This window comes from Saccostrea cucullata, unplaced genomic scaffold (genome assembly GCF_032062105.1).
Source record: "Saccostrea cucullata isolate Sc308-1 unplaced genomic scaffold, CSIRO_AGI_Scuc_v1 ctg3305, whole genome shotgun sequence".
NCBI lineage: Eukaryota > Metazoa > Mollusca > Bivalvia > Ostreida > Ostreidae > Saccostrea > Saccostrea cuccullata.
Genome location: NW_026918229.1, coordinates 99530 through 123334, shown reverse-complemented (window position 1 = coordinate 123334; position 23805 = coordinate 99530). Strand labels below are relative to the sequence as shown.

Genomic DNA, 23805 nt, shown 5'->3' with positions numbered 1-23805 from the left:
TGAGATTTGAACCCATGACGTTATGATCAACTCCTTACTTTGCGACTGGAGTAGACCCTCTTCCAATTTGCCACGCAGGCAATTAATACTAATATAAACGTAGACCGGTACATTATTCTGTATGACATCAAAGCATTTTAGAGGGAAAAAATCAACTAAATGATCCAACATTTTTTTTATTTCATGTAGTTTTTTTATTTGTGTAATTTCAAATTCATTAAAGGGGCTTAGTTCAGAAATTATTTCAAAGTAATACTTTCATTCAAGTTTCTCCAAAATGATATGTATTAATTAAATATCATGAATATTTGAAAAGTTGCAACAAACATATGAACTCAAAAAGAAATATTTTTTAAGAAGTGACTGTTAATTCCATTAAAAGTGAAAACCGGCAGATGATAAAATAATTTTATCCAATGTGTTATTTCATCATAACAATGTCCTTTCATTGACACTATACAAAATGCTATGACAATAATATTATCTCTTGATGTTGACATTGTCTACATTTTCTCCATCTATTCTCATAACTTGAAAGATAAACAACACATTATAACGATAAAAGAATTATAATTTAACAAGAGGCCCAGGGGCCACAGCGCTCACCTGATAACATCAGGCTTGAATTTACCCCCCCCCCCCCCGAGGCATTCATCATTTGAACAAACTAGAATCTACACTACCTGAGGATGATTCCATATAAATATCACTAATCATAGCTTTGAAGTACTTGAAAAGAAAATTTTAAAAGGTTTCCCTATATAGCCCTATGTAAAACTTGGGTCGGCCATTTTTGCCCCACCCTAGCCTCGGGGGTCATGATTTGAACAAACTTGAATCTACACTACCTGAGGATGATTCCACATGAGTTTCATCTTTCCTGGCCCAGTGGTTCTGGAGAAGAATATTTTTAAAGATTTTTCCTATATATTCCTATGTAACACTTTGGTTGACCATTTTGGCCCCACCCTAGCCCCGGGGGTCATGATTTGAACAAACTTAAATCTACACTACCTGAGGATGATTCCACATGAATTCCATCTTTCCTGGCCCAGTGGTTCGAAGAAGATTTTTTAAAAATGCCATTAATTTTTCCCTAATTCATTATTATCTCCCCTTGAAAAAGGGCGTAGCCCTTTATTTGAACAAACTTGAATCCCCTTCACCCAAGGATACTTTGTGCCAAGTTTGATTGAAATTGGCCCAGCGGTTCTTGAGAAGAAGTCGAAAATGTGAAAAGTTAACGATGACGACAACAACAACGACTACAAAGACGACAGACAACGGACAAATTTTGATCAGAAAAGCTCACTTGAGCCTTCAGCTCAGGTGAGCTAAAAATGAAATAATTTTATTTACAAAATAGATCCATTATGACAGCATAATGATATACACAAACATATATTTAGTTATATACAAAGATGTCTATTCCAAATATTTAATTTTCTTAACCTTCCCTTTCCACTCAGCAACAAATAAATTATTTTTATACACACATAAACCAAATGGATTCTTCAGATCACAATTATCTATATAACGGAGGAACTGTCCGTCCTGGTCTAGGATGTGGATACAGTGGTTATGGTAGTCTGCTGTCAGGATCTGACTCTGGCTGTCTGTTGTGATACCATGGGGTACAAATGGTTCGGTTTTTGTAGTAGAAGGATGACCAGTGTATCTAAATCTGAGTTTTCCAGCCTGGTTGACCACCACTACAGCACCAGCTTTATAGTCAGCCACACAGATATCCAGGTTTCTGTTCTCACTGATGTACTTAATTCTGTCATTTCCTGAATACAGAGGTTTACCCTCCTCATAAAACTGGATTGTTTGTTTCTCTGTGAAGCCTGAGTAATGGACAACTTTGGATTGTGTTCTATCATCACTGTACATGGTAACCAGGAGATCACCAGAGGAGGTGACACAGAGATGTTTAGGTACCCAGCCCTGTAGTCTGATCATCTCCTCTGTCTGTCCATTCTTTACTTTATTCACTGTCTTTGTTTTCCAATCAGAGTACACTAGATCTCCATCACCTGTCACTGCTATATCATTTGGTGCTCCCCATGATTTCTTTGTTATTGTCTTCATAAGTGAACCTTGCATGTTGAAGCATTTAATATCACTGACTTTCCCACTTGTCAAGATTTCTTCTTCACTGAGACAGGTCACATTACGGAGTTTTTCATACCCAGTATCTATAGTAGTGATAAGTTCTGGTTCTTCTAGTAGTTCTCTGCTTGACGTTTCTGGTTTCTTCAGGTTGTAACCATTTTCTTTTGTTGTGGTAGATAGAGGTGCAAGAGATCCAAACAACTTGTTCATCTGTTCTGTATCTACTGGTTTTGGATTAAACATTGGCAGTGATACCTGAATTTTAGGAGGAAGTTTGCTGAATTCTTTGTTTCTGGAGCTGTATTCAATGGTCATGGACACTTCATTTGATTCTTCAATTTCCTTCAAGTGAAACAGAGTTTGTTCAATAAGGGACTGTATTTGTTTCACTTCTTCTGCATGTTTTTTAAGAATGTCAAAGTGTTTTTCTTTTAAATCATCAATTTCTTTTTTCATGGCATTGATGATATTGTCAATTTCTTTGTGCCATTGTTCACCATGTTCTGTCACTGCTGTTGTAAGTTTCTCATATTCTCCATCCAAGTTAGCTATCTGTTTTTCTAGATCGTTTGTGATATCTTCGTATGTTGGAGAAATAATGTTTTGTATTTCCTCTGTATCTTTTGCAATATCATTTTTCTTTGAGTTGTATATTTCTCCGAGAACTAAGAAATTGTGTCCTTTTTGCTGCTGTGATACAGAGCATAAAGAACAAATAGGAATGTCACATTCCTTGCATTTTAATTCACAAGATTTGGTTTCATGTGTTGCACACTTTGGATAAATCAAGGTTGATTTTCTCTGTTGGAACGGGACAATATGATGTTTAGTATATTCATCAGCAATGTGTTCTCCAATACAGGGTTTACAAAGATTGACGTGACAGAAATCACAGTACATCTGTACTATAGCTGTCTCACAAAGGTCACATCTGATCACATCCTGGGCACTGTGGCGGGGATCCATAGTTTCTGTGGAAGTCCTATACATGTAAATCAAGAATTGTTTTGATATTAAAATTAGTACTTTTTGTGACTGCTAAATGAAAAATTCATAACACTTCCTATAACATTTGTATACATATTTTAACATATCATAAGTACTGTTATACGTATTAATAAAAGTTTTTAATTTAAAAATTACAGGTAGTTTTGTTGTTATCTTCTTTTAGGCTAAATATCTTATCTACAGAATGAACTTATTCAATTTTTAATTCATATTCGAGGCATCACTTTGAAATTTACAAACTGAAAGTACAGAATTTCTAAATAACTCTACCAAGGTAGCCACTGGGAAACTTGACTTACATTGGTGGACAGTTATTGCTTTACAATACATTGATGGAAAATCATTCGTCATTTCTCTTTTCATTTTTGTCTCGACTCCGTAACACTCCGTTCTCTGATCTCCATTCCAGGTATTTCCAGGTATGTTGCCGTTCTGAAAATTAGAGTTATCTCTCTTACGTCGTTATTCGCACTTGGAGACACACCCCCACCCTTTTCATTTTCTTTTTATAAATGCCTATCAGTGGCGTAGCGTGCATCAAATATATGTATATTTTGCCTAAAATTATGTATAGGCATTTGCCTTTTTGCCTTAATCATTAAGTTAATGGACGCTACGCCACTGTCTATTATTCACGAAGCTCTTGAAAGTCTGAAGATCGTCAGACTCTCAATCATTCAAGTTGCTCCCTTCTCTATATGTACATTCGTTAATGTTTGAACATAAAATGATCTCTCTCTCTCTCTTTTAATCAGATCATGATTGTCCTAGTTGATTAGTATAGACGTAGCTGAAATTATAAACGTTTTCCTTTTAAATTCTTTCTATCTTTGTCTTTTTACTCTCCAGAAATGATCAGATTAAAAAAAAAATCCGAAAAGGCTACATTAATAATTGCATCTAGCTGCGATACAACATTGTAAAAAAAAATATATGATTGTATAATATTGTATAATAATAAAAGTATGTTCACCTGCATGTGACATCCAGGTATGAATTAACGTAGTGCTGTTATATTATATATTATGAAATATATATGTACAGGGAAAGAATTCAAATTGCCTGAAAAAAAAGCTCAACGTTTATAAAATGGGATGGTGCAGCAAGAGAATTAAAATTCAATTTATGAAGAGGTACCGGTAATATGGTGAAGTAATCTATAGGGGTTTAAAGTAGAGCCCTTTGAATGTTTTTCTACCTTTTAATTGCTATTTTTAAAAGACAGAAGAAAACAGATGTTTAGGATAAGAAGCACTCATAAAAATATGGAAATGATGTTATCAGTTTTAAATGTAAAAAAAAAGGAAACACATTGGTAATATAAAAACAAAAAATGTAAAATTATTTTAACGTAAATTCTTTATTTAAAAAAAATCTTCGTTATAGCTATAACTTGACAACATTGATCCTTTTGTGTAAATGACACGTGTACATCCTCTCATTATAACTTTGTACCTCGTTGTTAAGGTACTTGGGCACAGATTTGAAGTTAATATTTTCTGTTTTTTTTCTCTAAAATATTACGAAGTATATATTTTTATAGCATTTCACACAAAAATTACTTTAAAAACTTATTTCATTTTAAAGTTATTAAAACTTTATTTTTTTTGGCGGGTTTGATTGACACATCCTTACACTTTCACAAATTTTAATTTTACTCTTAATACCCAGGAAAAGTGGCAATCTTGTTGTGTATGAATGCAAAATATTGATACTAAAATTCAGAAAATTCAGAGTAGACATGCTCTAAAGCAAAACAAACACACAATATATTGTCAGTCCGTGCAGTTGTGGTAAGCAGACTGTGACGATTCAGAACGCGCCCGGTGAAATCTAAACATAAATAAAAACAGAGCTTTTGCCTTGTTTACAAAAACTGTGTACATAACACGAGTGTGATCGATTTGCACACACGACTTAGCTCGGAATGACGATACTTGTGAAGGTGTTTTGTTTTCTAACACTTCTATTCTGAATAAAATTATTTTTATGGATTAAAGTTTTAATATTTCTCATTAATACACAACAAGATTGCCACTTTTCTGAAGGATTAAGAATAAATTTAAATATGTGAAAGTGCCAGGATGAGTCAATCCAACCCGCCAAAAAATTTGAAGTTTTAATAACTTTTAAATGAAATAAGATTTTTAATTAATTTTTGTGTGAAATGCTATTATAATATATAATTCGTGATATTATGGAGAAAATATTAACTTCAAATCTGTGTCAGAGTACCCTTACACAGCCAATTCTTCATCTAACTTTCATTGGCATATGTACATGCTTTTTTCAGGAAAAATTAAAATATCCCTGTTCTTTAATTAAAAACTAGTATAGTCAAATAAGGATAATGTAATTCTGTTTAAATCAAATTTGGTTCTGAAAAAAGACCAAGCCCCCCCCCCCCCCCTCACGAAATAGGATTGCTAGTTCTTTTTTTTTCAGACAATTTGAATTCTTTCCCTGTACATATCCCCTTTCAAATTCGATGCGACGTCCCTGTTCCAAAGGATTTAAGTGAGAAGTTATACGAATATAATAGACTTTGAACTAGTGTTGGACAAGATTTCTTTTTTTTTTAATTCAAATAATTCATTGACATTTTTATGCGTGAACATTCCATTTTCATCTTGTCAAGTCTGAATTCACGATTATTCTCAACGAATTTTTCTTCAACATTTCAATGTTGATTCCTAGGCACTAAAGCCCAAAATCACAGAAGTTTGCATAACTATCATTTCTGTCGAATTTTACAGTCAAAAAAGAAGGCACGATGACTTCAAAATTACACGCGTTATTATGATAGATATTACTATTTTTTATTAACTGAAAACTTCGGTAAAATTGAAAAGTATTCTAACATCTGTGCCCCCACCCCTAAAAATGGAGGAAAAAGAGAGATTCAGTGTCTACTGAGTATGTTCGGAAGAAGGTTTGAGACATCTTACCGTGGTTTTCTCGTAATTACACAAGACAGTGTGCTCGCTAAAATATCATTCTGGCATATATCAATATTCTTACAGATTATTCATAGAGTAATAACCACAATCCGTAAAAAAAATTGTCTTGCTTATGAAGAGGCAATGGCTGTCTTGCGAAAATGAGGTGTCTCGAAAATTAAGTGATCTTTTATGTATTATACTTTAACATTTTGGTTGTCATTCGGTTAATTTCTTTTATGGATAAAAAATGATGAATGAAAAACTTGTAATAAAAACAATACATTACAAATGCCAACAGTTACACATTTTTATTGAAACATCAATGAAACATTTTACAGTACCATACATTTTTTTATTCAAAATTTTACAGCCACAATTCAATTAACATGATTGGTTTAAAATTACAAATAAAGTATCCCATGATTAGAACATCTTGGACATACTTGAAAATACTTGCACTTTATATCTCTTTGTAATAAATAAATGCTCATTTTATACATGACCAATATCCACAGGAGACTGGAACACAATGTAGAGTTTTAAGTGTTACGGTAATTTTCAAACCAAAAAACAATTATTGCACAAATTACAGATTACATATATTGTAGTCCTAATGTGAAAAACTTCACAATAACTTTCAGTATATACAGCAGTATTATATACAATTAACAGCATGTGATCTGTTACAGTACAGTCATATTCAACCTTGATACCTCATACTTCACATCCCAGATAAAGGGAAAGTCATATACTGGTTGTGATACACTGTATATTTTAATCCTAATTCATACGTACGTGCATCCTTGTAGAATAACTCTACAGCATGTGTACTACAAACTAATTACAGGGAATGCTACTTTTCAAAAACACAACATCCAATAAAGCAGAAAAAATCCAAATGTTATGTAAAAAAAACTACAATCGTCACCTTTATGAAGTTTTCAATACACCTAAGTGTTTCCCTGACAGAAAAATAATTTGTATACATTTTTAAAATTCTGTTCTACGTAGTCTTTATTCAGACTTATTCTTGTTTTATTTTAATGTTTGTAAAGTAATATGCTTTACAAATGATACTAAACAAAAGTAGAATAAACAGATATTTATGTTACATCTATAAATGTTGAGGTCATCTGGAATCTGGAGCCTCAAATATCACAATGGGGAAATCCATAAGAAGACTTGGAAAGGAAAAGTTTTATTTCACGCTGAAAAAATTCCATGACAAAGATTAAATCAAATTACCTATGAAATAGACTAAAAGTGTACTGGTCCTATTTTTTGGAGAGTGTATTTTACATACGGGATTAATTTACGATTTGTATATGGTCACAAATTTGAAGTTTTCCATGGAAAATTGTCACGGTGCCATTGTAGTACATTAAAAGACATACAAATTGCTACCCTAGAGACCCAGGTAATATCTTAAATGGTAATTGAACAGATTATTTTCTTTCTGCAGATAAATGCCTCATTTTAGAATTTTTCACTCATATAGAGACACCATATACTGATGAAGAGCTTTAAATTTAGACCTTTACTTGGCACTCGGGGCCATTAAGCAGTGAGGGATCTTTGTAGTGCCAACACCTTCTGTGACACGTACAGCACCTTAGTTTTTAAGGTCTCATCCGAAGGACCCCAAACTTTCACTTCAGAGTTTCGAGCACCTGGCAAAGGAACAGTTGCTAACTATTTTTTATCCACTTAGGTCAGTCGCAGCCAAGATTCGAATTCAAGACATCGTGATCACGGAGCAGGTGCTCTGCCGACTGAGCTACTGTGAGGGCTGGATGAATTTAGATTTGACTTAATTACAAGGAATGTTTATCTCAATATTTTTTCCTTTTAATTTGATATGATTCCATTGATCCATGTATTTGGTCAAAACCAATAAATATCATATCAGCATCTGGTACAACTTACCACCTCCTTTTGATTTTCAAACTCCTAGTAAGACTGAGACAAAACTGAAGAGTGAAATTCTTATCTTATTCAATTTTATTTATAGGGATCAGTCATTGTGACTTTATTCTCTTTAAGAAAACAATGCATTAGACACTACTTCTTGTGTGAGATTCCGCCAGTGTTGTTCCATAACTGTGTGACCTTCTATATCTTTTTCTTCATAAAACTCATGAGCTAAGTCCCCATCTTCATCATTAAACCTTGACCTTAAATATACTGGACATTTTTAGACATAGTTTATATCATTATATTAAGGACAGATGATACAAGCATTTTTTTTATTTTTCGAGGAGACTTAATTTCATGTCACAGTTTTAGAAAAGTTAAAATTCTTTGATTTTTTCTCCTTAGATTTGGAGAATTAAATACTTTCCATATTTCCCCCAAAAAGAGGAATTTAATAGACAAAACCACCTTTTCGATTGAGTGCTAAACTTATCCGAATACGTGATATCTCGTTTTAGAATTGGTGATATCACCTTATACATGTTATAGGAAATAAATAGTTCACACCATCTATTTGATGTATTCAAGCTGAATAGGTGATATCACCAATTCAAAAATGTGATATCACCTGCTTGTATTTCCTACAACATTAAATAATTATTGCTCCGAGCCTATTTAGCTAAAATGCAAAAAAAGGATGAAACCATAACAAGGTTTTCAAAGAGCAATGACATTTTCTTTGCATTGATTCAAAATTGACAAAATTAATTACATTATTCTTTTACCATGTTTACTTTACAAGATTGATTAGATTTAATGTTCGTCATGTTTTTTTTTACTTTGATAGGTTGAACATTAACTTCTAGTATTTCCACTTTCACCCCTACTAATGTGTTCGGAACCTTTTATTTTTCGGTGTTCTGCAAATTATAAAACCCGATGAGTTCAGAGTAGCTCTGGCAGTGGCTCTGGTGAGAGTTAGCGAGACTTCAGCGAGATAGGGTAAATTATTCACGGAAATGTGGTTAGGGAGTGACTAGCACGTGGAGGCATGGTAAACAGAAAAGTTATGTTGTGTTTCAGTTTTCACCACCCTAGAATCAGCTGATAATATATGTAGAAATATACTTCAGCCAATCGATCTCTTTTACATTCATTCAAACTTACATAAATATTCTCTATAATACAATTTCCTGCAGTCATGAATTACAATTTCTTTTTGGACAAATATTTTTTGCATGGGAACCGGGACTATATTTTTTGGCGTCAGATTAGCAAATGAGGCACCAGCATGATTTTAACTGACCAATCAGCTGAACGAGTATTGCATTATGGGTTACTACGAATACTATAGGAATTTTACGCTTGAAAAAAAGGAAAATCTTATGGTAAATGAAAAGCATTTTTAAAAATATTATTTTCATGCTTATAATGACAAACAATTCATTTGTTAAATAAACGGCGGAAGTCTTGGTTTCTGAAAGTCATACTGCAAAAGGGATTTGCGTCTGTATTAATTCCTTTGCTGTACTATCGGTAAATACAATTGCCAGGTGGATTCCCTGGCCAAACACGTGATCAAGAACCTTAACAAAGTTTTGTCCATTTAAACACATAAGAGATTCTCCTCGTTTTCATTACTCTTGAAGCGCTGGTGTTCTGAACAAGACACAAACTACATTTTATTAAACATTTTTTCCAGTTAACAACAAATTAAAAACGCCCGTAACATCTTTCATAATTTTTTATCTTTGTATTTTGTTCGTAAGAACCTTTTTTTCATTTTGCACTCCATTAAAATTATCGTAGATTGACCTGAACTACGTGTTCGAAGTAAAATGTAAACATGTATTTGGCGTAAACGTTGCTATTCATTCAACGATTGGTCAGTTGCTCGTGGTAAGATTCTCTGTGCGCATTTATAACAATAGCCATATAAGGCAAACAAAGGTTTGTTAGTGTATATGATAATGCACATTTTATACCAGCGAATCGGTCACTAGTGAGCTTTAATTTTCGCCGAAAAGTATAAGATATATTGTTATTTTAACACCCCATACTTTAGCCATCCTTTATCAGTTGAAAATCTTGAAAGTCTTTCAGAAAGGTCTGGAAACATTTATTATAGGACATGTTTTCAAAAGAAACAGGCTATATCAATATCATGTTTACTGCCAATTCTATTTATAAAACCGGTTCTACCCTATAACCTTTGAATAGATCAACCTGAACCACGTGTCTTGAATTTAAATCACAATAACATTAGTAGGGGTGACTTTGCATTGATCAAATAAACTTAAGTGTCGTTAAAAAATATTTATATCCAATGGAGTGGAAGGGGCACTATTAAAATGTCACAATGTATATGTACACAAAAAACATTGACAAATCTGATTTGTAAATAAAAAGTAAATACAAATGCATCCTAAGCAAAATCATGCTGACGTTTTCCGTGTGTTTCAATATGAGACATTTGAAAATACCATACTTTATCAATCCCTTTGGTGTTCTAGAGAAGATTTTCCCTTTTATATTCCTATGTACAACCTTTCACCCCCCCCCCCCCCTTCATTGTGGCCACATCCTACTCCAAGGAGTCATTATTTAAACAAGCTTCTTGAGGTTGCTTTCATATTAATATGGTCGCCCGCTTGGCGCAGTCGTAGAAGCACCTGCACTGGATGCGCTGAGTACGGACTTGATCTATACGTCGCGGGTTCGAATTCCACTGTGGGATATGGAAACCGGTCTTTCAGAGGAGATCGTGCAAACCAAGATAGTTGTTTTCAAGAAAAAGTTCCCTTTTTGCTCAATTGCAACGATCACATCCAAATCCTAATCCCGAGGGTCATGATTTGAACAATTTGAATCTACACTACCTGAGAATACCTCCATATCAAAATGATTTTTAATAGTTTTACTTTTCCTGAGAAAGAAGATTGTTAAAAAAAATTCCTATATATTCCTAATACTAAATCACCTATTGTTGCCCAAGCCTACTCTTGGGGGTCATCATCTAAGCAGACGTGAACTTTCACTCTGTAATGAAGGTTTTCTATAAGTTTCAATTTTCTTTTGTCCAGTACTAGTAGTTCTTGAAACGAAAATTTTTAAAACATGCAAACAACGTTTTTTAATATTAAATATTCACAAAGATAGTTTCGTTTTGACTTTAATATATCAGCTATTTCATTAAGCGATTTAAAACCAGTATCATTAACAAGATCTTTAACATAACAAAGATTTGCTATATCTGAATTATATTTCCTTGTATGAGAGCATAATCCTTCATATGACTACTTTAAATAATCCCTTCACCCGACGATGCTTTTTAACAAGTTTGTTGAAATCGACCAAATGGTTTACTAGAAGAAGTCAAGAATGTGAAAAGTTTTAAGTCAAGATCGATCTAGTTAATGCGTAAAGAATGTCGTTTGGTGCTAGATCCACAATAAATTCGAAGTCATATTTGATATTCACCTTAATTTTTCCCGTACGTTACGGCATTATATAGATTTGTGTAGAAAATGATTCAGAAGCATTATCATGGTACTCAATTAAAAATGAGGTCAAATATAACTCCGATACTTATAATCAATGTAATAAAATTTTAAAGTAATGGTCAAAATACATGGAATACGCAAAACAATATTATTGATTTGATGCATTTCTCAATTCTAAACAGAAATGCCACAAAATGACCTATTTCACGGGTAATTCTCCTTCAGAAAATAGTGTCCACATCCGTCGCCCACTTTACCTTTTGGATAGGATGCACAAAATTCAATAAAAAAAATCACATATAAGTATCTCAAAATCTTTGTGGGCAGTGTCTGTGTACAATATTATCTGGAAGAAAATTCCATTGAAAATTGTGTCTTCTTTAACGTCTTAAGAAAAGACGGGAGAATGCACAAGCCATATTTATGATGTCACAATTAGCATTTAAAAATGCATTTGAGAAAAAAATAATTTGTATGATTTTTCTGCATGGAATTTCAATGAATCAATAATCATAAGTTTTTTTTAACAGTTTCAAATTTAAGAAAATCACAGGGCAATATTTGTACTGAAACCGTACCTTGTTCTTTATATCTGAATTTCTTTATTTTTCATATAAAAAAAACAGTTTAATTTTTATTTTGTAACTGAGTTTAGGTATTAATAAATTATGTTCAATGGACCTTATTTTACCTAGTTGTTTTTGGAAAGATAATAAGAAGAACTTTATAAGAACTTTACGTAAATTCTGTAGACATCACTTGATCATAATCTTGATCTTTAAGCTCGGTTGAGGAAGAATACTTCTGCATGTTTCTGATATTTATTATCTAGGCACTGCAGATTTTTTTTTCATCGAAGTATTTGATTGATTGTTGATTGTATTTTGTTTAACGTCACTCTCGAGAATTTTTCACTCATATGGAGACACCACCACTTGCCGGTGGAGGGCTACAAATTTTGTCCTATGCTCGGCACTCAGGACCTTTGAGCAGTGAGTGGTCTTTTTCGTGCCAGCACCTACTGCGACACGTGGCCTCGGTTTATACGAACTCATCCAAAGGACCGGTCTCCACGTCCAACAGTGGGATTCGAACCCGCAACGTAAGGATTGATTCCTTACTTCGCGACTCTAGAGCAGACGCTCTAAGCACTGCGCCATGCGGGCGACTCGAAGTATTTGAGTGCAATAGTCAATGTATATTTACATGAAATACAAGAGAGGCACTACAAATTGCAATAGTTGCCCGCCTGGCGCAGTAGTTTAAGCGTCTGCTCCAGAGTCAGGAAGGAGTTGATTCTTACGTCGCGGGTTCGAATCCTACTGTCGGACATGGAGACCGCATGATACAGTATAAAGGGGGCTTCTGTTTCGCAGTAGATGCTGGCTCAAAAAAAGATCCCTCATTGCTCAACGGCCTTAAGTGCCGTGTATAAGACAAAATATGCAGCTCTCCAGCGGAAAGTGGCGTCGTATCCATATGAGCGAAAAACCTTAAATAATAATATTAACAAACAAACAAATTACAATATGGTAGAAAACGTGTCTTTTTGTTATTAGGAATATTTCTTACTTCATATTCTTGACATCAATCGATAAATATTGGTATCTGATTCCTTTATTATCACACAACTAAAAAGTGGTAAAAAGGATACTGAGTATTGCGTGTTGGTACAAGTAATTTTTTTCATTTGTGCTTCTTTTAGAAAGGGAATGCATGCAGATACATGCAATTATCTGCTGGGCATACATCTCTTCTCATCAGTAAAAAAGTTTTCTTTAAAATTCTAAATATGGCTCAAGTTCATTAAACAATTGACAATAAATTTAACTTCACATAATTTAAAATATATAAAATAATGACATGATGTTTTCATATAGTGCAAGATATAAGCACACATATAACGCTAGATAAAATTTTAAGCTATTTAGAGAAAAAAAAACATTAAGGTAAATGATCCAATTTTTCTATCTTTAAATAGCTTTTACATATAAAATCAAAAAAGAAGGTACATTTTCAATACAAATTAAGCCCTGTAGTTATCTAAAATATGAAAGTAATATAACAAATTAAAACTCATTCTTTCTGATTCATTGGAATTTCATGCAGTAAGAATATAAAAATTGTTTTTCTCATATGACCTTCTAAATGCTAATTGTGACGCCATTAACTTGTTCATTTTCCCGTATTTTCTTAAAAAGTTGCAGAAGACATTAATTTTTCAGTGATATTTTCTTTAAGAATACATACTCTGCCACCGTCGCCCACAAAGATTTTAAGATATGTCATTTTCAAACAGTCAACATTTTATACTACAAAAAATTGAACTGAGCGACGGTGGCAGACACTTTTTCTGAAGGAAAATAAGCACAGAAATTAATCATTTTGTGGCTTTTTTGCATTACACTTAAAAATGTACCAAATTAATGACGTCATATTTCAAGAACGGTCCTACATCCTGCCATATTCTTTAATGATTTATCTTATTCATCCACTCAATTTTTGTAAAAGCCAATTTCATAACTTTTTAAGTACATTAAACTTTTACGGCACAATAGAGCCCGAAGCGTACATTCTTCTTCACCAAATAGGCCTGTCTAGTTTTCATCACAATAAGAAATGTTAACGTTTGATGAATTATCTAATGACCAAAGTTGCCACAAATATACAGTTCAAACATGATTGATATACAACATTTATTTACAATGTCAATAAACAAAAAATAAGAATTATTTTTCAAAAATTATAATTCACAAGAAATGATAAATTATTCCATTGAATTTAAGGGTAACAAGCAGATGATAAAGTAATCAAAAGTATAACTTCATTTTATCCTAATATTTACACTGTTCCAATTCCGTAATTAAATTTACAAATTGCTCTGAAATTATTTTGATGTTTATGTAGTATACATTTTCCCCCATCTCTTCTGATAACTTGAAATATTTCAATTTTTATACAAAATTTATTCAACAATAAAGCTTAAGGAGGCTAGGGGGATCAACAAACTAACCATAAATTAACCACCAGATTTAACAATTTTTTTAGATATGGTATCTTAAGCTGTCAACTATCATTTGGCAAAGAAAAAATTCCTACATTTTAGTTTTAAAATTTGATCATTTTTGTATATCTTTATATGGAGCTCTTCTTTTAAAGGAGATCAAAATAGTCTGAAAATGGCTGCCACACCCCAGCCTCGTTAAACGCGATCATATATACAGGGATGTCTATTCCAGATATTTCATTTTCTTCACCTTTCCTCCCCACTCAGCAACAAACAAATTATTTTTATTCACACATAAACCAAATGGATTCTGCAGATCACAGTCATCTATATTACGGAGGAACTGTCCGTCCTGGTCTAGAATGTGGATACAGTGGTTATGATAGTCTGATGTCAGGATCTGACTCTGGCTGTCTGTCGTGATGCCAAAAGGTTTAAATTGTTTGTCCTTGGTAGTAGAAGGATGACCAGTGTATCTAAATCGCAGATTACCAGCCTGGTTGACCACCACTACAGCACCAGTTCCATTGTCAGCCACACAGATATCCAGGTTTCTGTTTTCATTGATGTACTTGATTTTGTTATTTCCCGAATACAGAGGTTTATCCTCATCATCAAACTGGATTGTTTGTTTTTCTGTGGAGCCTGAGTAACGTAAAACTTTTGAATGTGTTTGATCAACACTGAACATGGTAACCAGGAGATCACCAGAGGAGGTGACACAGAGATTAAATGGTACCCAGCCCTGTAATCTGATCATCTCCTCTGTCTGTCCATTCTTTATTTTATTCACAGTCCCTGTTGCCCCATCAGAGTACACTAGATCCCCATCACTTGTCACTGCTATATCACCTGGTCTCTCTCCTGACTTTGTTTTGATTGCAGTGATAAGTGAGCCTTGAATGTTAAAGCATTTCATATCACTCACTTTGGCACTTGTCCAGATTTCTTCTTCACTTAGACAGGCAACATTGCGGAGGTTTTCATATCCAGTATCTATAATAGTGACAGGTTCTTCTAGCAATTCCCTGTTTGACATTTCTGGCTTCTTCAGTTTGTAGCCATTTTCTTCTGTTGTGGTAGATAAAGGTGCAAGAGATCCAAACAACTTGTAAATCTGTTCTCTATCTACTGGTATAGGATTAAACATTGGCAGTGATACCTGAACTTTACGAGGAAGTTTACTGAATTCTTTGTTTCTGGAGCTGTATTCTATGGTCATGGACACTTGATTTGATTCTTCAATTTCCTTCAGGTTGAGCAGAGTTTGTTCTATAAAAGACTGTATTTGTTTCACTTCTTCTGCATGTTTCTTGAGAATGTCAAAATGTTTTCCTTTTAAATCATCAATTTCTTTTTTCATGGCATTGATGGCATTGTCAATTTCTTTGTGCCATACTTTTCCATGTTCTGTCACTGCTGTTGTAAGTTTATCATACTCTCCATCCAAGTTAGCTATCTGTGTTTCTAGATCGTTTGTGATTTCTTCGTATGTTGGAGAAATAATGTTTTGTAATTCCTCTGTATCTTTTGCGATATCATTTTTCTTTGAGTTGTATATTTCTGTGAGAACTAAGAAATTGTGTCCTTTATGCTGTTGCAATGCAGAGCATAAGGTACAAACAGGAATATTACATTCCTTGCATTTTATTTCACATGTTTTTGTTGGATGTGTTGCACACTTTGAAAAAATTAATGTTGATTTTCTTTGATCGAATGGGACAATTTTATGTTTGTCATATTCATCAGCAATGTGTTCACCAATACAGGGTTTACAAAGGTTGACATGACAGAAATCACAGTACATCTGTACTATAGCTGTCTCACACAGGTCACATCTGATCACATCCTGGGCACTGAGGCGGGGATCCATGCTCAATTAAAGTTCTACAAAAAAGAATATGTGATACATGTAATGAAATTCATCGACTATTAAATAGAATTATTTCCTTGTCTTAAGCTGACTGTTAACTTGGTCATAAAATGAAATAATATGAAATATCTTTAACCTTCGATGACCTTGTCAGCTTTGTCGAAAAATATGCAAACCGAAAGTATATTTGCTTAAGAAAATTTAAATATTTTTCCAATAAAAGAAAACTTACCGACCTCACTTGCTCACAATCAGATGACAGATGTTGAGACAAATTGTCTGTTCTTCTATATATATATTTTTTAATTCATAGTTTGTAACATGTCGCGCTCGTTGCAAACTTGTAAACCATGCAAACCATCATAATGACATTCTTTGCAATCTAAGGTTTTTGTCAATTTTCTGAAAAAAGAGTTATCTCTCTTGCAACGTTATCAAGCTTAATTGTTTCAGGCGTGGATCCAGAAATCTCTTCCAAGAGTTGGGGGTCCACCCCTGTCAAAAAAGAACCCAGAAATTTCTGTTCAGGTAAAAAAAAAGTTACCTCCTTTCAGAATTGGGAAAAACCTATTTCGTAGAATTGGTGAGAGAACGATGTGTGGGGATGGTGGGGGCGCTCACTTCTATCTATGTCTTCATCTGTATGAGTTTTAATGTCATTTTTCCTGATGTCCGTGTTTTTTAGTTAGGGGTTTGGCTTTCCAGGGTATCTTTTAGTCTGTTTTGTATAAATACACTGTACACTTAACAACTCTGCGAATTCAAAAGGAGTCCCCCTCCCCCTCCGGAGCTGCTCAAAATGCTCATGCACATACAAGTGTTTTATTTTGACACAATAACTTCAATATGTATTAATGTACACATCTACATGTATTTGAGAACCTCCTCATCTTATACTAATATCAATTCATTTCATATCATATATCATTTCATCTATCATATAATTAAGGTATTTAATTTAAAAAAAATTGACGGTTTCAAAGTGCATTTGTTCTCATTGAATACACGTATAGCTCAAAGTAAATATAAATTACATTTTTAAATATATTGGATATAAGTAACAAGAAAATGTATTTATTAAAATTGATTTTTGTATCAAAATTATGTAAAAACTGATTCAAATTCATAATATTCTGATCACTGAAGTTCTAAAAAATGAAGATACAAAGATGTATTAGTTATTGCTCTTGGCACAAGTTTTATACAGGTTAATTAATTGACTAAATTAAAAAAAAATACTTTTTTTTACTAAACAATATCTTTCAATCTATTATTGACAATGGAAAGTATTAAATAAAGATTGTACTAATCATACACTTGACAGTTCATACTTACATGTAGATCTGTAAAGTAAAAGGAGATAAAAAAGATATCGTAATCTCCTCTAATTAAATGGCTTAGGTATAATTATACATTGTGTTTCATACCCGTATTCTATCCTTTCGGAATGCTTTGTGCTTAGATCATAAAGAAATTATCAACTTGGAAGATAACTCAACTAAACTTCACTTGCATATACATGTACATATTTACAAGAGCTATAAAAATGCCTCAACATTTTTAAACTTAACATTTATTTTTACATTGATCACGTATCTTTAATTTGTTTTATCAAAAAAGCTTTAATAGATATTTTATTAAATTTAATATATTAATTCATTTTGGTGGAACAACTAGACTTTGATCTTTCCTTTGACCTTGGTCGCCCACGTGACGCAGTGGTTAGAGCGTCTGCTCTAGAGTCGCGAAATTATAAAGGAGTTGATCCTTACGTCGTGGGTTCGAATCCCACTGTGGGACGTAGAGACCGGTCCTTCGAATGAGACCGTATAAATCGAGGTCCCGTGTTGCAGTAGGTGCTTACACGTAAAAGATCCCTCCTTGCCCAATGGCTCTGAATGCTGAATATAGGACAAAGTTTCAGGCATGGAGTAATCGAAATCGAGTAATCGTAATCGATTGTAATGATTACTTTTTTTTCAAGTCATCGACAGTAATCTGTAATCTAAGAGATTTTCGATTACTTGTAATCGTAATTTAATCGATTACAGCTAACATTTCCAATGTAATTATAATTACTTTTTGATTACCTCAATTATATATATACACATACTTTTTACATGAATGTTATTTCGGAGAATCATTTCCAGTTAGTCACACATTAAGATTATATATACAAACAACCCAGTGATATGTGTTGATTTTTATAATCATAATTTGAATAATATTCGCAATAAAATTTGCTCTATAGCCAACGCAACGTAACTTACCTACTGATAATTTTCCAAGATATTCTAAATTTAAACTTATAATATCATTACATGTTCTTAGACAAAAAATCAGCATGTGTTACCAGGGCTTTTGAAAAGATATAGAATTTTGAATTTTTTTGTTTCATTCAAATAAAATTGTACAAAAATTATAAAACATGAATTCCCAATTTTTTTTTCATCAAAAATTGTTTTAGAAGAGGTGTACAAATCCATATATAGACATTAAAAATATTGCACACAGGTTCTTCATATAGTGGAACTCTTCAACTCCAGGGAAAAATCCAAAAAAGTTCAAACTATGTTGCGTATGACCTTAAAGGTACATTGAGTTTACATGTTAATTGAGTAAGAATTCTAAATCTATTTAATGTTTTTTCGAAATAATCAATAATCAGGGTTTGTTTATTATGTGTACTGCCAACATGTAGAATATCCAAATACTTGTAAATCTCTGTAACTTATTAAATACTTGTTGTAAAAATCATAATATGGAGGTTCAAATCCAAACTGTATCAATACATTCGAATTTAAGAGGATATCATCAACATCAATGCATATTTTTAAATATTTTTGTGCGTTGATATTTGAGGGTGGAATAGAATTGACAGTAATCGATTATTAATCGATTACATTGTCCAAAGTAATCAATTACAATCGATTACAGGATAAAACTAACTGTAATCGATTATCAATCGATAACACAAAATTCCCCAAAGTAATCCATTATTAATCGATTCCATATTTCAGTAATCCTGCCCATGCCTGCAAAGTTTGTGTGGCATCTCCATATGAGTGAAAAATTCTCGAGAGGTACTTGAACAACAAACAGTCATTCAAGCAATCTTTTGACCTTGACTCAACTTTTCACACAATTCTCTTTTTCTAAGTTTCAAAATACTATTCGTAATATTTTCATCAAAATTTTTAAGCTGACACATTTTGATGAATGCTATTATATTTCATGATAATCTTATGGTCTTGATTTTTTTCTTTGACCTTGTCTATTACTTTTTAAAATAATTATTATTTCAATTTTAAAGTTCCGTAAGATATTTTATCAAACCTCACATGCTCATACATACTGAATTCATACTGATCAGAGCTGTTCATTTTCAAGCACAGATCCAGGAATTTTTCCAGCCGAAATTTCCAACCAAGAAGTTTTTTAACAAGCTCAAAAAATGTAAAATCATTTCTTAAAAGTTAAAAACCTATTTTCTAGTGGGGTTACGATGTCACTGTTTATTTGGTCCATGCATTTAGTAACTCAGGAAATTCCAGGAGGTGTCCACAGTCCCCGTACCCCCTCCTCTAGACTCCAGATCCGTGCATGATTCTTATTACCATGTTGGCCATTTTGTCATAAGGTTAAAAAATTGTCCAAAATTTTGTATGGAATTATATAGAAAGCAAAACAAAGTCTCATATCTAAGCACCAAGGAAAACCTACGATTTCTTTATAATTCGGGGATTTATTATTTATGTCTTTTTCCATCAAAATCAGTCGAAAAAATTATATATCAATCCATACATTCATTTTTTTGTTTGTGTTAAGTACCCTTAATATGTTGATACCTATAAGTGAGAGCTATTCTGTGACATCAACAGTTTTAAACTTGATTAATCTATAAAATTGTCTTTAAATAATTTTCAAAGAATATTGTCCAGGTAAAACTTTTGAAGCAGGTCCATCTCCAAGTTTCAATAAGCCCTAACTGAACCAAACTTGCATTGATAATACAATTCCACAGATGGACACTATCTAACCTGCTTTGGATGCTACATTGTGCATCTTATGCACATTTATGGCTGAGTGAACATAAGTCATTTGCTCCAGAGTCTGATGAATATTTTCCAACTTAGAGAATTTTAGTCATACTTACCAAAATTAAAAGCATGGATTTTTGATCACATTTCCAGATCTATAAGATTCGGATGTTTCTTAATAAGTGAATAGGTGAAATTTTTGTAGCAAGTCAAAGTACTTCTTTATAAACCAAACTTGCACTGATTTTGATCTTGAGATGCACACTAGAAAAATATAGGATGCCAGAATTGCTTTCCCTATAGAATTCCTTTGTGGAGATGAGCTTTGAATCTTTGATTTCCTATGTTTGTACAGTCTAATTATCAACTCCCTGTTTATCCATGTGTCTGTTCATATCAAATCACTGATGCGGATTTCTCAGTAACTATTCATTCAATGCTTGAAAATTTTAGCTTCAATTTGGGCATGTTCTGGTGGTACATGGTGTTCATCTTCGATAACCAAGGGTTTCCGATCCGAATTCTACTCTACAACTCATTGGAAACCCATGGCTCGCTAAGATGCATGGAGATCAACTTCCTGTTTATCCATGTGTCTGTCTGTAGCAAATTTTTGTCTCAATTTTCCAGCAATTACTCAACGCAGGTTTTCAAAAAATTTACATTGTAGTACACCCTCTGTTTTGGAATGCCACATGGACGAATTTATGTTTTACGTTTAATCTACTTTTTTCTGCATAGAACTTTGAATTATCCATAGGAACATTTAGATTTGTGTTGTTAACAGTGCATTTCAATTTGGATAACTATGTATCATGCCCTTTTTTCGTTATTAGGATCTAGCGGGTTTGAGAAATGTAGTAGCTAAAATTGTTAAATGAATCAATTTTTTTATCACAGAAAAGATTATTTCCCTCAAGAGACTTTTTGTGGAAGCTCATTAATAGCCTTTAAGTAATGACCATTGGGCTCTCTTAGGAATTTGATTTCTTTTACAATCATGAAATATTAAACAATGTCCTCCCCATTCCAATATTTTCAGATCTCGTTAGGGCTTATCACTGCCGAAACAACACACGTGGTATGGCCGCCTCATCACAGGAAACCTTTGGAGTCCATCGAGGCACCACCTGAACGAGTCATCAAAGAATGTTAACGTCTAAATATATAAGGACCTCTATGTTTTAAAAAAAAGTGATTTCACTGATTTTCATGTTATAATTTTGTGTGGTAATGTGTGAAAAAAATGAAAGTGTATATGTACATGTGTTAAGAGAATAATTATATTGTTCTTATTTGTGATATTAATATATTTAAAACTATAACAGATGTTTCTCCCGTTCATTGATACACCATATTTTTGATAACAAGGCATGGTGTATATAATTATAGTTCAGATTTATTCAGATGTTGTGCGTTTTTATGTCAGCTGACCTGTTTACCCTTATTGTTGTTTGTCAGTATTTTTTTATTAGATTTGTCCGTGAGATTTGATTTTATCAGTAAGATTTCACTTTCCAACGCTTTTACATATATGAATGGAGAACAGCTACTTTTTTATAATTAAAACATGGTTAAATAACATGTTAGATATCATTTTATACCACAACGATTTGGCAACTATACATCACTGATCTGTTATCTTTTTTTTTAAAGCGATTAAAAGGCGTGAAACTAAGCAAAATCAAAACGATGAATGATTGATTGTATATTGTTAAACGTCTGTCTCAGGAATTTTTTACCCATGGAGATGCCACCACTTGCAGGTGGAGAGCTGCAAATCTTGTTCCATACTCAAGGCGAACGAGCTGGGAGGGTTTCTTTTCGTGTCGGCACCTACTGCGACACGGGGCCTCGGGTTATACGGTCTTCACGTCACTCGATGAACCCTCGACGTAAGGATTAAATCATTACTACGCGTTTCTAGGAGCAGAGACTCTAACCACTGTGCCACGTGGGCGACCACGAAAACTAACTGCTAAATTCAAAACAGAAGTATTTCCGATTTCCGTATTTTCATATTTTAGAGAAAAACGTGAGACGTATTTTGGATTAAAAATACGGTGAAATCGTAAGAGTAAACAGTTCTGTCTCAGAATTTAAGCTCCGTGTTTCAAAGGCTTCAAGAAGTTTTACTGTCTAATTTTTTTCTGTCATTTGTCTATCATCATCTATTACTTTTCCATTAAATCTCAGTACATTGTAATTGCCATTGTAATTTCAGTTCAGCATGCAGCGTTATTAGCGAGGATTTAATTTTGGCATTATACATTTAAGCAAGGGTGTTGAGATCGTTAAATTTAAATATCACTAGAAATTTACACTAAAGAAAAAAATGATAGATGCTAGCTTGTTTTATTAAAAAAAAATCTAACAATCTTGTTTAGAATAAGAGTATTGAACAGGTAACATCATTGTCATGTAACAAACTTGCAACTATAAAAATACAAGAAAACATTGATGTAACCATCAATTGTCGCCCGGGAAATATATAAAGTAAACAATGGAAATGAGTCTTGATCATCAAACCGCTTCCATATGTGTGAAAAGGCATGCGTCTAATTGATGGAGACGATAGTCGCAAATATTTTGAAAACTTATAGTCGGATAAATATCAAACAAAAACGATACCATTTTAAACTTCCATTTCCTCAAGTAAATGTTGTTTGCATAAAATATAAATTGAAGTTAGACACATGCATCACCTATATTCAAAAATGTACTTAATTTTCAATTTTAGAATATAAAACACGAACTCTGCAGAGTACGTTTTTATGCGAGAAGTAAATTTCGATGCTCTAAAAAAAAGGGACCTGTCGTTTTTTCGATAGTAAATGATAAGTAACTTTATATATCAAATATGAAAAACATATATATTTTTAAAGATTCGCTTCATGGAAGTAAATATACTATGTATCTCGTAATTTATAAAGGGAAAGAACATTCTGATTAGCAATTTTTACAATGTTTAGAAAACTTTTATTCTGAATAACTACTCCCACCCCAATCCCCATACACCAACACTTAAACTTATATGTATAGAGCAGCCCGGTCCTCCGGGCTGCAATAACAGTGGTCCACAAATGATTACATATATGTAGTTTGATTTTGAATTTCAAAGGTATATCTATAAATAGAAACAGGTGATTTCCTTTTAAATACCTAAGTCGGCCGATTCCTCGGTAAGGCAGCTATGGCTCTTTTCCCCATCTATTCTGATAACTTTAAAAAAGACAAGTTTGGCTTTCCAGAAAGCCTGAAATGTCATCTCTTTGGTATCAATAATGTCAAAGAAATAAAACAGAAAGGGAGATATTTTAATGCAATGAATATATGGATTATTACACCTGAAGTTCCCGAATGACTTATTCAGCAAACTCCACAGTAAAGTACGCAGTTTCTT

General features: G+C 33.0%; 1 protein-coding gene across 1 annotated transcript in view; it reads right to left on the bottom strand.

Annotated features, from left to right (window-relative positions):
* Positions 1–1336: 1336 nt before the first annotated feature.
* The window catches only part of LOC134259803 (tripartite motif-containing protein 2-like), a 56141-nt gene continuing 33672 nt past the window's right edge, over positions 1337–23805 (bottom strand). The window contains exons 3-4 of the mRNA XM_062742410.1: positions 14753–15416; positions 1337–3097 (exon numbers count right to left, since the gene is read on the bottom strand). Coding sequence (XP_062598394.1) covers positions 1426–3097; positions 14753–15416 — 2336 coding nt within the window. The 3' untranslated portion in view covers positions 1337–1425. The remainder of the gene's footprint in view (positions 3098–14752; positions 15417–23805) is intronic.